General features: G+C 41.6%; 1 protein-coding gene across 1 annotated transcript in view; it reads left to right on the forward strand.

Annotated features, from left to right (window-relative positions):
- LOC134620409 (NACHT, LRR and PYD domains-containing protein 12-like) overlaps positions 1-15,822 on the forward strand; it is a 365,684-nt gene that overhangs the window by 12,843 nt on the left and 337,019 nt on the right. Inside the window, exons 7-8 of the mRNA XM_063466576.1 lie at positions 3,338-3,517; positions 13,808-14,002. Of these exons, the coding sequence (XP_063322646.1) occupies positions 3,338-3,517; positions 13,808-14,002 (375 nt within the window). The remainder of the gene's footprint in view (positions 1-3,337; positions 3,518-13,807; positions 14,003-15,822) is intronic.

A 15,822-nucleotide genomic window follows, 5' to 3' on the forward strand; every position in this document is an offset into this window, starting at 1 on the left:
ATAATATCCTATTAGAGCGATTAGAACATGCTGTAGGTATTACAGGTACTGCACTGCAGTGGTTTGTATCATATCTATCTAATAGACTCCAATTTGTGCATGTAAATGGAGAGTCCTCTTCACACACTGAGGTCAATTATATTTCGGTGCTAGGACCAATTCTGTTTACATTACACATGCTTCTCCTAGGCAGTTTCATTAGAAAACATAGCATACATTTTCACTGCTATGCAGATGACACTCAGCTCTATCTATCCATGAAGCCAGATAACACACACCAATTAGTTAAACTGCAGGAATGTCTTAAAGACATAAAGACCTGGATGGCTGCTAACTTTCTGCTTCTTAATTCAGATAAAACTGAGGTTATTGTACTCGGCCCTGAAAATCTTAGAAATATGGTATCTAACCAGATTCTTACTCTGGATGGCATTACCTTGGCCTCCAGTAATGCTGTGAGGAACCTTGGAGTCATTTTTGACCAGGACATGTCCTTCAACGCACATATTAAACAAATATGTAAGACTGCTTTCTTCCATTTGTGCAACATCTCTAAAATTAGAAATATCCTGTCTCAGAGTGATGCTGAAAAACTAGTTCATGCATTTATTACTTCCAGGCTGGACGACTGTAATTGGTTATTATCAGGATGTCCTAAAAACTCGCTAAAAAGCCTTCAGTTAATCCAAAATGCTGCAGCAGGAGTACTGACAGGGACTAGAAAGAGAGAGCAGATTTCTTCTGTTTTGGCTTCCCTTCATTGGCTTCCTGTTAAATCCAGAATTGAATTCAAAATCCTGCTCCTCACATACAAGGTCTTAAATAATCAGGCCCCATCTTATCTTAATGACCTTGTAGTACCATATCACCCTATTAGAGCACTTCGCTCTCGCTCTGCAGGCCTACTTGTTGTTCCTAGAGTATTTAAAAGTAGAATGAGAGGCAGAGCCTTCAGTTTTCAGGCCCCTCTTCTGTGGAACCAGCTTCCAGTTTGGATTCAGGAGACAGACACTATCTCTACTTTCAAGATTAGGCTTAAAACTTTCCTTTTTGCTAAAGCATATAGTTAGGGCTGGACCAGGTGACCCTGAATCCTCCCTTAGTTATGCTGCAATAGATGTAGGCTACCAGGGGATTCCCATGATGCATTGAGTTTTTCCTTTTCAGTCACCTTTCTCACTCACTGTGTGTTAATAGACCTCTCTGCACTGAATCATATCTGTTATTCAACTCTGTCTCTCTTCCACAGCATGTCTTTATCCTGTTTTCCTTCTCTCACCCCAACCGGTCGCAGCAGATGGCCCCGCCCCTCCCTGAGCCTACAATATAAAGCTCCTTAAGGCAACTTTTGTTGTGATTTGGCGCTATATAAATAAAATTTAATTGAATTGTATTGAGCTGTTTTCACTTTGTACAAACTCTCAGACTCTTTCTGCCCGTGTCTGACTCCTGTTGCATCATGGGTAACAGGGATTCCAGGCCGGCCAATCAGAGCAGAGTTTGATAATAAAGTTTCTTTTTGAAGCAGCCAGAGGTTTTCATGAGTGGAAATCCACTGTGACTGTGAGCTGCTGCTACAGCCTCCAGATTAGCCAGCAGCTCATCCTGCTCAACATTTTCTCACCAACTTAATTAATGGAAGTGAGATGTTTTCAGCTGGAGTGATGGTCAGGGTGGCCTCCCTCTCCTCTTCTTCTCCTCTTCCTCTTTCACTTTTGAAGCCACTTCTGCTGCTTTCATTGATTTGGAAGTCCTGTAGCTGAGTTTGAGACTAAAAGCCTTGGCAGCAGAGGGGAGAAAGGCCGGCTGTAACACCCCCACTTGACTCTATTCTACCTGTGACGTTATTTTATCAGAAAACATATATATGCTCATTTTTTACTATGTTTGGCTTGAAGAGCTAAAATGCCCAACGTTTCATCATATTTCCTCATAAGCTCCTTTTGTCTGACCATTTGAATCACATTTGAAATTCCAATAAAGGACTCCACAGAGTTCGGTGAAAATAATGACAGTAGATGTTTGTGAGAAACTGCTGGCAGCAAATTTGTGCCTGATGTTTATTAGGATTCAAAAAATTGGAAAAGGAGTACGGAGGGCTCTCAAGAAAAACAACTCTGGTCCACGAGGTATGATCAAAGCGAAAATTTATTGGTCACATGCATGGAGTTCAGCACTGAGTACTTCAGCATTGAACTGTCGTCCTATAGTCAAACCGAGACTTTATAGGGGTGAAACAGTACAGCCCCTCTCCTGTTGTCAGGCAGATTCAATACAGCATACGTCAATCCAAAACCACAACTGTTCAGTTAACTTTTGACACAGTTTAAAAGAACATTATCTTCGGCTCGAACCCAGGTGCTTCCCCTCATCTCGCCTTCGCTGTCGCTCGTCTCTGGAACATCCTGCACCTGCTTCTCAAACAGTCACGTACAACCTGAAAGCTGCAACCCTGGCAAAACAGGCTTAAACTTTCCCCTACTAAATGAGTCTACTGCTGTGTGTGTGTGTGCTGTGTTCCCCTCGCTCTGCACCTTATTTGACCTCAGCCTAGGCACCCAGGCTAAGGCCATCCTGTGTGTACTGATCTGGACTTATGTGTAAAATATATAAAACAAATATTTCAATCTAATACAACTGCTTAAAACCTAATCAAAGCTTAATCAAAGATATAAATGCATAATAAAATAACCTGCTCAAAATACATGCACTCAGACTCTGCTTTTGGTTTCACTTTTGCAAAGCATGCTCTGCACAAGCCTGTGTTTCCTGTCAAGACCTTTTAGGCCGAAAGTTAGACCTTTTCTTCTATAAAGTCATGTGGCCAGCAAATACGTATTCAGATTATAAATTTAAATCTCAATAATTCCCCCCTTTGCACTTTGTAGATGCTCCCTGAGCACTGGTCTCACAGCCAGCTGCACATAGAGACCAGTGTTGTTAGTCCAGGTCAGAAGATGACTTGTTGGAATGAAAATGAGGTTGTAGTTTGTCTGCTTTAATAATTTGACTGGAAAAATGTGTTGGACTTCAAATATGTCCATTTCTTTCACACTTCACCCTTTAAAAGTGAAGACATGTGGTTCCTTGAATGAAAAACATGACTTTTTTAAGTTTCTTTCATGTTTTTATAATAAATGTACGACTTTGATGTGAAACATTCAGAGTTTTTTCTCTTGTTGTGTTTGTTTGAAGCTGCTTCCTGTTGGCTTCAGCTGTTTGGAGTTTCCATTTTCTAAACTTCTACATTCTGAACCTTCTTCAGCTCTGAACAGATGATGAAACACTGAATGACACACTTTGTTTAATAAACTTACATCTTTCAATCTTTATACAGATTGAAGAACTGTGGTTTCTCAGAGATCAGCTGTGATTATCTGGCAGCAGCACTGAACTCCAACCCCTTGTTTCCCAAAGTACTGGACCTGAGTGGCAACTACAACAACCTGCTGGATTCAGGAGTGAAGCAGCTGTGTGTTCTTCTGGAGAATCCACGATGTCGATTTGAAACTCTGAGGTCAGTCACCATGTTTTAGTTGGGCTGAGATGAATATGATGTGAAAGTTGTGCTGACACTGTGGATCAGTAGGCCCACAGACCCCCATACAGGAAGTCTGGTTCTACTCTTTGTAGAACTTCTGATCCCTGATCCTCTGAGTCTGACTCAGTAGATAATGCAGAGTTCAGAGCTGATGTGGGTGAGGGGACTCAGGCAGCATGACAGATTTTATGTCCATGTCTTCCCTGTTTGTACTGATACAAATAAACATGAGTATCCTTTCAGGTCAGATCTTATCAGTCACACCTGTTAGTGCAGCTCTACTGTAGATTGTAGTGCTTGTTAACCTAGGATGGTTTTAGGAACCTGGACCGCAGACTCCAAGGGAAGATATTACTTGGAAAGGCTAAATCAACTTATTAGAGGTGTTTGCACTAACATAGATTAATACTCAGGTTTACACCTTTATTGTTTCACAAACGGTTAAAAACTGTAGATGTGTTCCAGCTCAGTGTTCATGGAAATAATCCAGAGAGCAGGATTCCTTGATAAATGTCACATATTCTTAAAGTTATAATCCACAGGGAAAACCTTGAAACTGTCAGTCTGATATCTACTCAACCAATCAGGTGTTTACATGACATTCACTGATCTTCAGCTTCACCTTATTATCAGTCTCTCTCTCTTTCACATCTGAATAATCTTCACTTCACATTTCAGTCAGTTAAGATTTCATTAGCACGTTCACTTTAGCATAATCCATTTTAATCCAAACAACTTTCTCTTTAAAACTGTTTGTCAGTAGGGCTGCACGATTTTGCATAAAATGAGAATCACAATTTTTTTGCTTAGAATTGAGATCACAATTCTCTCACGATTTTCTTTTCCACAATAAATATTTTTATTGCACTTTTTAACGGCACATCAACTTCGTAGCAGTTGAGACTGAACATAAAAACAATAAATAAACATAAAAACAATAAATGCCTCACATTTTGTGGTTGCCGCAAAATGTTGTACTGCTTGAACTTCCGTCTCCACCGTTGCTCGACACTGCGTGTAGAGCAGGTGGTGCAACAATAGAAAAATAGTTGCGTGACGGCACTGTGTAGCGTTTGTCTAGGGTGTTGATCATTTTCCTAAATCCCTCGTTTTGCACAGTGTTGATGGGAGCCATATCTTTAGCCAGGTGATAAGTGATAGCCTCCGTGATTTCTTTGGGCCTGCGGGAGTTCGACGTGTATAGGGAAGCGCTGTATAAGGTTCCCGTTATTGATGTTTGGCTGGTTGACCGGGAAGGATTTTCTCCTGTCACTTTCTCGTCATCCCTGACGTGCTCTCCGTTGTTTTTTTCCTTTTGAGCATCACGGCACAGCCTCTGTATCACGTGGTATAAGGCTCCGTCCTTGTCATTTGTTGAGCAGGAAGAGTGAGCGCTTGTTTTCATGCAGATTACGTCCCAGATCAAAATGCGGTACAATCGTTGTCGTCTTTTTTTTTTCTTTTTTTTTTCATTTTCTTAAAATCGTTGTCATTTGGAAATGAGATCGCACATAAGTATGAATCGAGATCGCGATTTTCTAAGGATTAATTGTGCAGCCCTATTTGTCAGTCACAGTATATCAGGTACAATCCTCTTTTTCACTAAGTCACACACATTCAGAGATTAGAGTGTCCTGTGTGTGCTCTCATTCACTCACACTCACTCTCATATGGCTGAAGTATGTTTGAACACAGCTGGCCTGTGTTAGGCCTGTCTCTAACATCATTATTTTATTACTTTATTCTGATTCATCATTTTAGCCAAACTCAAACATCTTTATATTTACTGATTATGTTCTCATCATTGATTAACAGTCTGTACATTCACATATGAATCATAATTCAGTGTTTAACATATTATCACAGATGGACTCCACAGAAGATCTCCTTTATGAAGAAACTGTGAAAGTTTGTCCCACAGTGGGAAACATTTCAGAGAATATCTCAGAGAATATCTGTGAAGCAGAAACTAAACATTATGATAGAAGAAAAGCAAAATGATGATACAAATCCTGCTCTGAGCCATCGTTTAAACATCACAAGATGAATAACAGAATCGAGGAGGGGGCCTAAGTGTACATCTTTCACCATGTTACAATGCTGTGATTGCAGCCATTCCCCAACTCTCTGTGAATAGGACTCATGGACATTGATCAGTGTGTTTTGGTTAGAGATGGCACGATACCACTTTTTTTATGTCCGATACCGATACCGATATCATAAATTTGGATATCTGCCGATACCGTTATGAATCCGATATAGTGGGTTTTTTAATCAATAAAACAGTTTTTTTTAATATCTTGCTGCATTTTGTATAAGTTCATACTCAAGTTTAAATTATCAACAACACTAAGGCTATTCTGTTATACCTGTATGTAAAAAAAAATACACTGCACCCAAAATATTTCATAGTTCTGCAACACTGATCAATCTAATAAACCTACTCCACCCTCCCTATTCTGGTATTTTAAAGAGTACTTAGCAGAAATATTAAGCAACCTAACTAATAGTGTTGCAAACTCCCAGCAAAAAAAAAAAAAAAAAAAATAGGGAACCACCCCCCACCCTCCACCTCATGATGCTTAATCGATGTAATTATCGATTAATTTGATGCAGGGTGAAATAAAATGCACAGAAATAAATTATTTTTCAAGAATAATTAAATAGATTCAACATCTTTCTTCTACAGAATTGCAGAATTCACAGATGGTATCTTCCCAAAGGAAAAAGTACTATAGCTTACTAGGGTATATTAGACTTAACAGTTACTATATACAGTAATGGACTTCTATATATTTTACATCAGATTAAAACTTTGGGTGTAAGATTCAGATAAATATTTATTAAAAGCTAGACTTTTTCAATGATGATAAGAAAGGAAAGTATGTCTTTGTGCCTCCTTTTCCCTGTTCATGCCCTATCGGCCCCCCTGGCTAAACTTTGCTGATCCGCCCCTGCACAGTTACAGCCGTCAGCTATGTAGAAAAATATCCTGGAGTAGAAAGTAAGATTAAATCAATTCTAACAACCGCTTATCAAGCTTAAACGTACTGCTGTTGTTTATCCACTGGTTTCCTCTTTCTGGTGCAAACTGGGCCAAAAACAGAGAAGAGAGACGGACTCGCGGCAGAAAAGCCGATCAGCTGATCATTAAGCAGTTTCACGACTGAAGTAGCAGCAGAAGGGAGGGAGGGGCAGTCGCTCCATATATCGGTTGTTAAGCTTAACATGGGAACGCTTTACAAACATTCAGAGATGAACTTACACACTTGCTTTACTTTTCTCTGGGAAATGCTGGTTTGGTAGCGAGGCTCCAAATACACGCAGCCGCTCTATCACATGACGCATATGCTACTGTTATGAGCCGAGTTACGCCTTGTCGCAAGTTTTGTGAGGTGGTTTTTTTTATATTTAATGGATCGGATTCCATTTTTTATTTCTCGCCGATATCCGATCCAGTAATTTAGGTCAGTATCGGACCGATACCGATACGTAATATCGTATCAGTCCATCTCTAGATTTAGTTAGTGGTTGTTAATCAATGGTCATGAGAGTCTGCATAATTAAGATTAAGGAACTGATCTCCCAGCCCATTGTTCCTTGAGTGAGCTTGTTTCAGTCATTATGCAAATTATGCAGCCTCCACAGGTTCATGTTGTGCTCCATCAGTCAGTGAAGATGAAGTCAGTACTGATGAGGCAGTAGAGTGTGTGAGGGATGTGAATGAGGCTGTTGAAGATCTGATGATTGCAGATAAAAACAGGCTGCAGAGACTTTGAGCTTGTGTGGAAACAGAGGGATAGAAAAGAAAGACATGAATGTCAAAGTTAATAAAGGTGAAGTTAGGAGCTGTGATGATGTTCATGGTATCAGAAGTTGATATGGCTGCTACAGAGACAACCCACACAGCTGCTCTGGTGAGTTGTGTGTTAAAGCAGAGGAACACAGAGCAGCCTAACACAGGCCCAAACATGGCAACAAAGAAGGATTCAGGCTCTGTGAGAGGATTTCAAACAGAAGCTGGAGAAGAGAAAGGACTCTGTTGGAATGACTACAGAAAGAAGCAGCTGAGACCAGTCCAAGTGTTTCCATGGAGCCCAGTCTAACATTCATATATACACTAACGTACAGCATGGGGCTGCCACAAACAATTATTCTGATAGTCGACTAAGGAGCTTGGAAAGAAAAGCGTCTGGAATTCTTTAAGTTGCTTGAAGACGTTTCACCTCTCATCCGAGATGCTTCTTCAGTTCTAAGGGTCAATTGGTGGGGAGTCCCAGATTTAAAGCCCAGTGGGAGTTTCCCCCCAAAGATTGACAAAGGACCCCCTGATGATCCTCTACCTAATCACATGAGCCGAGGTGTGAAAGCGGGTGTGGGTCCCAATCAGCCAGGGTTTCGGGTGAGCTCATTGTTAAACCTGGCCCCACCCTATCATGTGATTTCCTGAGGTCAGAATGCCCAGGATGTGAGTTGGCGTTGAGGCGTCTGTGAAGGGATCTCAAAACTGGATTATAGATGGCAGACAGTTGTTGTCGTAAACCACCGGCTCTGTTCAAAGATGGTCATTCACAGTGGACATAAATGGCTTCTTTCACTCCTCTTTCAAACCATCTGTCCTCTCTGTCCAAACTGTGAACGTTGGAATCCTCGAAAGATTGACCTTTGACCTTTAGATGCAGATGAACTGCTGAGTCTTGTCCCGTGGAGGTGGCTCTTCTATGTTGTGCCATGCGCTTGTGAAGTGGCTGTTTGGTCTCTCCGATGTAGAGGTCTGGGCATTCCTCACTGCACTGTACAGCATACACCACATTGTTAAGTTTGTGTTTAGGAGTTTTGTCTTTCGGGTGAACCAGTTTCTGTCTGAGTGTGTTTCTGGGTCTGAAGTACACTGGGATGTCGTGCTTGGAAAAAACTCTCCTGAGTTTCTGTCTGTGAAGGTTCTCAGTCATCCAGGTCATCGTAGTCAAAGGAGTTTGCAAAGAAAAAGCGTCTGGACTTCTTTAAGTTGCTTGAAGACCTGAACTGAAGAAGCTTCTCGGATGAGAGGTGAAACGTCTTCAAGCAACTTAAAGAAGTCCAGACGCTTTTTCTTTGAAAACTCCTTTGACTCTCCTGAGTTTCTCTGATACACCGGCTACATCGGGGATGACAATGTAGTTGCGTCTGTCTTTCTTATCCTCCCTCGCTGGTGTCTGATCTTCTTTTCTGTGCATCTTTGCTGACTTTATAAACGCTCAGTTAGGATAACTGCATGTTTTGAGTGCTTCCTTTACATGTGTGTGTTCCTTCTTTTTTCCTTCAGGCTTAGAGGGAACATGTTCTGCCCGGTGGTGTAGGGTCCTAATTACTCCAAGTTTGTGTTCCAGAGGGTGATGGGAGTCAAAGAGGAGGTACTTCTCAAGATGGCGCGGCCACGTCCAGACGCCTTCCTGACCGCTCCGCTCCGACTATCCACTTTTCTTGTTTTTTACTTATTTTTTGCACTGGTTTACATTCCAAAATCCTCTAGTCTTATAGTATACGACGGCAGATCACTTGTAAACATCGGTGACAAGATTGCACATCTAATCTTGGACACTTTTAAACCTGACCCATCCTGGCCGCCAGAGATTCTACGCGGCGCGGAGAACAACAAAGGACGGGCCGCTCATCCGTGGCGTAGAACAAAGCGCCGGGGGAAACGCGCTGGCATTAGGAACAGACTGAGACAGCAGGCGCATCGCGCACCACTGCTCAGTATCCTACTGGCCAACGTACAATCCATGGAGAACAAGCTCGATGACCTAAGAGCAAGAGTCATCTTCCAACGTGACATGACGGACTGCAACATTCTGTGCTTCACGGAGACATGGCTGACCCCCACCGTGCCGGACCAGGCCGTAACTCCATCTGATTCATTCTTTGTGCTCCGCGCGGACAGAACGGCAGAGTCGAACAAAACCAAAGGTGGAGGAGTGTGCTTCATGGTAAACAGAAAGTGGTGTGATGCCAGGAGCATTTCTACTCTTTCCAGCGGCTGCTCGCCACATCTGGAATTCCTGAGCATAAAGTGCCGCCCTTTCTATCTGCCCCGTGAGTTCACCTCGGTCATCGCCACGGCGGTCTACATCCCACCCCAAGTGGACACAGGTATGGCTTTGTCCAAACTACATGATGTGCTGAGTTCGCTTCAAAACAAGGATCCAGGCGCAGCCCTCATTGTAACAGGGGACTTTAACAAAGCGAACCTTTAGACAAGTCATGCCAAACTTTTACCAGCATGTCTCGTGTCCAACGAGGGGGGATCGAATTTTGGATCACTGCTACACGCCATACAAGCAGGGCTACAAAGCTGTTTCACACCCGGCTTTTGGGAAGTCTGACCACAACGCCATCTTCCTCGACTGATAAGGGCGAAAGCGGATCATTGAATGAAACAGATGAATTGGTTTGTAAAAATGCTCCAAATTCTGTGGTGTGGAACTGGTTTAGCTTTCGTCCATCAGATACACAACAAAGCACTATTTTTGGTAGAATATGCTAGCGGGCTGTTGTTATTAACATGTTTTTTTTTTTTTTGGAAAATACAGCACACTTAAAATCAATCCTTTGATTTTTCTGAAAATCGACAATGCCCCTTATAATCCCGTGTGCCTTATCTATGAATTCTGGTTGTGTTTACTGACTTCGAAATGATTTTATGTGGTACACGGCGCTTGAAAATCTGTCAAATGTTTTAGTACGACTTTGCTAAGCTACGAAGCCGCGCCGCTTGATGGATTGTCAGAGCATTACGACTATCGTAGGCAGGAGCCTCGCGGAGTAATACGTACTGTGCTTCAACATAGTATTACGATATTGCGTGTAGGGCTGCTCGATTGTGGCAAAAATGATAATCACGATTATTTTCACTGAAATTGAGATCTCGATTATTTGATGATATTTATTTAACAATAATAATGTATTGAATAATGGCTTTAAATATGTCAAAACATAATATAAAATAGTGTGCAAATACTGATAACAGTGCAAATGTTTGCAATATAAAAAATAAATGAAAAATGTAAACATCTATGTTTAGTGAACTTCAAAATACTGCATAATACTGGTTGTTCACTGTGTTAATTGAGCAGTGGTCTTTGGCGAGGAAAGACGTTACCGCGTTTGTTATCTCCTTGTGTCTCTGGGAGCTGCTGGGATGTTTAGTGGCGTTGTACAGGGGAGCGTGAATGGAAGTCTGTGAGGATGAAGCACGTGTTTTCAAGAGTTTTTTCTCTATGTTCCGTCGTTGTTTGATCGTATGTCACTTTGTGAGCGGTCTTCAAATGACTGAATAAATTTGTAGTGTTGCTCTGTGGTACAGCTACGACACCATAGCAAAGTTTCCACACTATGTCTACTTGATCCACGTCTGACTCCGCGAACCCATAATGTTTCCACACCACTTAAGTCCTTTTACCTCTCTTTTCAACCAACGGCATTCTATGTTCAGCAGCCATTATCCTCTCCTCACCAAATAACTTCTGCTTAGCTTTCCTAGCTTCCCTCGGGTCCTCTTAATTGTTGTGACGCGTGCGCGAAACGCAGAGAGGTGCGCTCGATTTGCCACACGGAGCAGCGCGAGAGGAGGAGCTAATAATCGGCTGAGTCATTTTTAATGATCGTTGAAAGCCCAAATCGTAATCACGATTAATATTCGATTAATTGAGCAGCCCTAATTGTGTGTATATAACCTCTTTTTAAGTTTTGTGGATATTATACATGGTTATGCTGAGGATATGTCGACCAGTTTCCAGTTTTGGAAATGGTTAAACTGACAGCAAGGAATTTGCATTTGCACTGTTAAATTTTTATATAACTATAATGCACATAAAAAACAGCTGCTTGTTTAAGTGAAAATACATTGATGGGGTTTTTTGCAATAATAAAGTTGTGGAGTTGTAAAGTATTTTGTCTAGTGTCAATTATATCATCAGTTATATCGTTATTGTAAATTTTCAAATGTATATCGTGATCAGCCCTAGTACAGAAGTGAATGGGAAAATGGATCCATAGTTTCAAAAGTAGAAACAGTTCTCAGTTCATTTACAGAAATTAATACAGTTCATGAGGAAATGTTCAAAACAGCAGCTGAGAAGAAATCTGCTTCATGAAGTTGGATCTAGTTCCAATAGTTTGTGATGCACTTGAACGCAGCCTCAGCAGCTCACTGCTTGACCCCACAGAAACTTTCAGTCTGGACTTTTCTTTATTTCTATGGGCTTTCAGTGAGATTTCAGAGCAATCACGGACTGTAGGTCTGTGTATGAAGTATAATTCATCTGCAGTTGTTGAAGTTGTAGAATGAGAAATGGCGGTTTGGGGTATTTCCTGCTTTCTTTCTCCTGCTTGTGCTGATGAAAATGTTTATTGACGTGTGAATTCATTCTTCAACACTCGAAAATGTGAACGTGAAAACTTTTCTTATTTCTGTGTAACACAATTCAACGCACTGAAGCATCGACTTGTTCCATTATCCAACAATGAAAACAGGAAACAGAGACAGCTGGCCTTCAAAGTAAAATCTGCTCCTTTTGAAACGTGTTGGCAGTGAAATGCATGAAGAGCATAAGCACTTAAATGATCTATGTGCCTAAATATTAAACCCAGTTGATATATTTCTGTGAGTGTTGCACAGCTGATGGCCAATGGCCTATGGCTGCGCCTGCTGGAGTGCTGAGATCCAGGTGTAGATGTAATGACTCATTCATCACATTTATTCCTTCCATAAAGCTCATTTTTTCTCTCACTTTACCTCAGCATTGTTAAAAACATAAGAACTGTTTTCACTTTGTACAAACTCTCAGACTCTTTCTGCCCGTGTCTGACGCCTGTTGCATTATGGGTAACAAGGATTCCAGGGCAGCCAATCAGAGCAGAGTGTCTTTTTGAAGCAGCCAGAGGTTTTCATGAGTGGAAATCAACTGTGACTGTGAGCTGCTGCTACAGCCTCCAGATTAGCCAGCAGCTCATCCTGCTCAACATTTTCTCACCAACTTAATTAATGGAAGTGAGATGTTTTCAGCTGGAGTGATGGTCAGGGTGGCCTCCCTCTCCTCTTCTTCTCCTCTTCCTCTTTCACTTTTAAAGCCACTTCTGCTGCTTTCATTCATTTGGAAGTCCTGTAGCTGAGTTTGAGACTAAAAGCCTTGGCAGCAGAGGGGAGAAAGGCCGGCTGTAACACCCCCACTTGACTCTATTCTACCTGTGACGTCATTTTATCAGAAAACATATATATGCTCATTTTTTACTGTGTTTGGCTTGAAGAGCTAAAATGTAAGAAGATCAAATGGTGTTCTTTATTATTCTGTTGGTTTAGTTTCCTGTCTCTTGGATGGAGCCCAGCTGTGCGTGGCCCCTGGGCCTGTGGTCAGAGTGTGTGTTGGATAATCCGTACCAGGATGAGGCCAAACTGAAATGGGATTAAATGTCTGTCACATATTTGAGCCCAAACTCTGTGGATCCTTTATTGGAAAATCAAATGTGATTCAAATGGTCAGACAAAAGAGGGTTATGAGGAAATATGATGAAATGTTGGGTATTGAATCATTTTCCTCAGAAACCAAACAAAATGATTGACAAACATGTTTTTACAAACTCATTGTTGGACTTTGAGGATAACCCTGATGTTTAAAGGCATTTTAGTTTCACTGTACGAGAGTCCAGCTATTACTCAATATTTATGGATGACGTTCTAAATTAGTGACAATAATGACAGTAGATGTTTGTGTGAAAGTGTTGGAAGCAAATGAGTGTGTGATGTTCTTTCAGTGTTGCACTTTGTAGACGCTCCCTGAGCACTGGTCTCACAGCCAGCTGCACATAGAGACATAGAGTGTTGTTAGTCCAGGTCAGAAGATGACTTGTTGGAATGAAAATGAGCTTGTAGTTTGTCTGCTTTAATCATGTGACTGGAAAAATGTGTTGGACTTCAAATATGTCCATTTCTTTCACCCTTCACCTTTAAAAGTGAAGACATGTGGTTCCTTGAATGAAAAACATGACTTTTTCAAGTCTCTTTCATGTTTTTATGATAAATGTACGACTTTAATGTGAAACATTCAGAGTTTTTCTCTTGTTGTGTTTGTTTGAAGCTGCTTCCTGTTGGCTTCAGCTGTTTGGAGTTTCCATTTTCTAAACTTCTACATTCTGAACCTTCTTCAGCTCTGAACAGATGATGAAACACTGAATGATTTCAAGCTCACACTTTGTCTAATAAACTTACATCTTTCATTCTTTATACAGATTGAAGGACTGTGGTTTGTCAGAGATCAGCTGCTATTATCTGGCAGTAGCGCTGAAGTCCAACCCCTCCCATCTGAGACAGCTGGACCTGAGTAATGACTCCTTTTCGTCGACAAAGAACAAGCTGCAGGATTCAGGAGTGAAGCAGCTGTGTGGTTTTTTGGAGAGTCCAGGATGTGGACTTGAAACTCTGAGGTCAGTCAGCATGTTTTAGTTGTGCTGAGATGAATATGATGTGAAAGTTGTGTTGACACTAAACTGCAGACATCAGGCTGATATTATACTGATCGACACTGAGGATGTTCATGGTAAAGTCTGTTTTCTTCTTCTCTGGTTTAGTCCATTGACTGCAGCAGAACAATGTTCACATTTCAAACCTTGAAAGAAGAAGAAAAATCCTCCACTGGATAATTCACTGTGAAACTCTAAAACTCTTCATTCCACCTTAAAGTCTGTCTGACAGTGAAATCCAAAGCAAAACCCCAACCCCTCCCATCTGAGAGTGCTGGACCTGATGCTGAACAACCTGAAGGATCTAGATGTGAAGCAGCTGTCTGATCTTAAGGAGAGTCCAGACTACAGACTGGAGTCTCTAGTGTAAGTAGAGTGATGGAGTGAGTGGGTGGTGCTGTCAGCAGTATTTTACTAAACACAGTTAGTATGAAACAAAGATCCAGTGTTTCCTGTAAATCTGCAGCTTCTCAGTGAAGCTGTGAGAGGAGAATGGTGACAGGCTTCAGGATTGGATACAAACACTTCCTGTTTCTGCCTTTTTCTCAGCTTTATGGTCACCATAGTAACGGCTGACACACTCTGATCAAACACTGTCAACAGCATATCAGCTCTCTGAACAAAGCAGCACGCAGACCAATGATTGCATTCATTTCCAAGTTTAAAGCAGTGAAGAACGCAGTCTGTAGGTGAGGAAGAATTTAGTGAGAGCAGATGTTTGGATGGAATTCCTCCAGTTAACAGCTAGAACCGTCCATCTGGATTGTTGGGCTTGTTGTTGGGGTTCCTACAGAGCTCAGAGTGGACACACACAGGTTTTTCTAATGAATGAAAGTCCAAACTAAAAGTAGGAGTGAAAAAAATTTTCATCAACTTCAATAAAAATCCAAAGATTAGAAAAAGTGAAGCAACAATGAGTCCTAGTACAGTCCCAGCACTGAAGTCCCTGCTGCTCTTTATACTGGATGTGCTGCATCACTGACTGACAGCTGAAGAAGAGTCTCTTGAAACACTTGTTTATCTCCTCTGCTCTTCCTTCTTCTCTCTGCAGGTGGAGCTGATGATGGGAAACAGGACAGTGTGTGTGCTGAGAGAGGAGGAGCTTTGTCCTGATCATCCAGAGGTTGAAGTAGCAGCAGCTTGTGTGTAGAGACACTCTGACTGGGCCATGTTACTGGGAGGTGGAGTGGAGAGGAGAGCTTCATCCAGCAGTGACTGACAGAGGAATGAAGTGCAGATGACTGTCAGTGCTGCAGAGTGAACTGCTCTGAGAACAGCTCCACTGTCAGACACAATGTAGAGTCCAGCATCATCCCTGTGTGCCCCTCTGGATCTGACAGAGGATCATCAGTGTATCTGGACTGCTCTGCTGCTGCTCTGTCCTTCTACAGTCTCTGCACAGTCTCTGTCTGACTCTGGCTTCAGACCTTCCTGGATCAAACTCACCTGGAAAGGCTTTCAAACACCTTTGAATGATAAACAGAACAGTAATAACCTGTAATAAACAGTTTTTATAAGATAAATATAATGTTTGTTTATATATGTTTATGTAGTAGTTATAGTGTTGATCATCACACATCATCATGTGTGATGATCACAGTAAATGTGATGAAGTGACTGAAACAACCTCCACCTTAGTTAAAGTGGGTGAAAGTTCACAGATAGAGACTTGGTGGGGCTGAGTGTCAGTGATGTGGGTGGAGACGGTGGAGATAAAGTGAGCAGAACAGAGGCGTCCTCGCTGAGTCTCCTGTGACACGAACAGTTAAAGGACTCTAGATGTT

This window comes from Pelmatolapia mariae, linkage group LG3_W, assembly GCF_036321145.2.
Source record: "Pelmatolapia mariae isolate MD_Pm_ZW linkage group LG3_W, Pm_UMD_F_2, whole genome shotgun sequence".
NCBI classification, from domain to species: domain Eukaryota; kingdom Metazoa; phylum Chordata; class Actinopteri; order Cichliformes; family Cichlidae; genus Pelmatolapia; species Pelmatolapia mariae.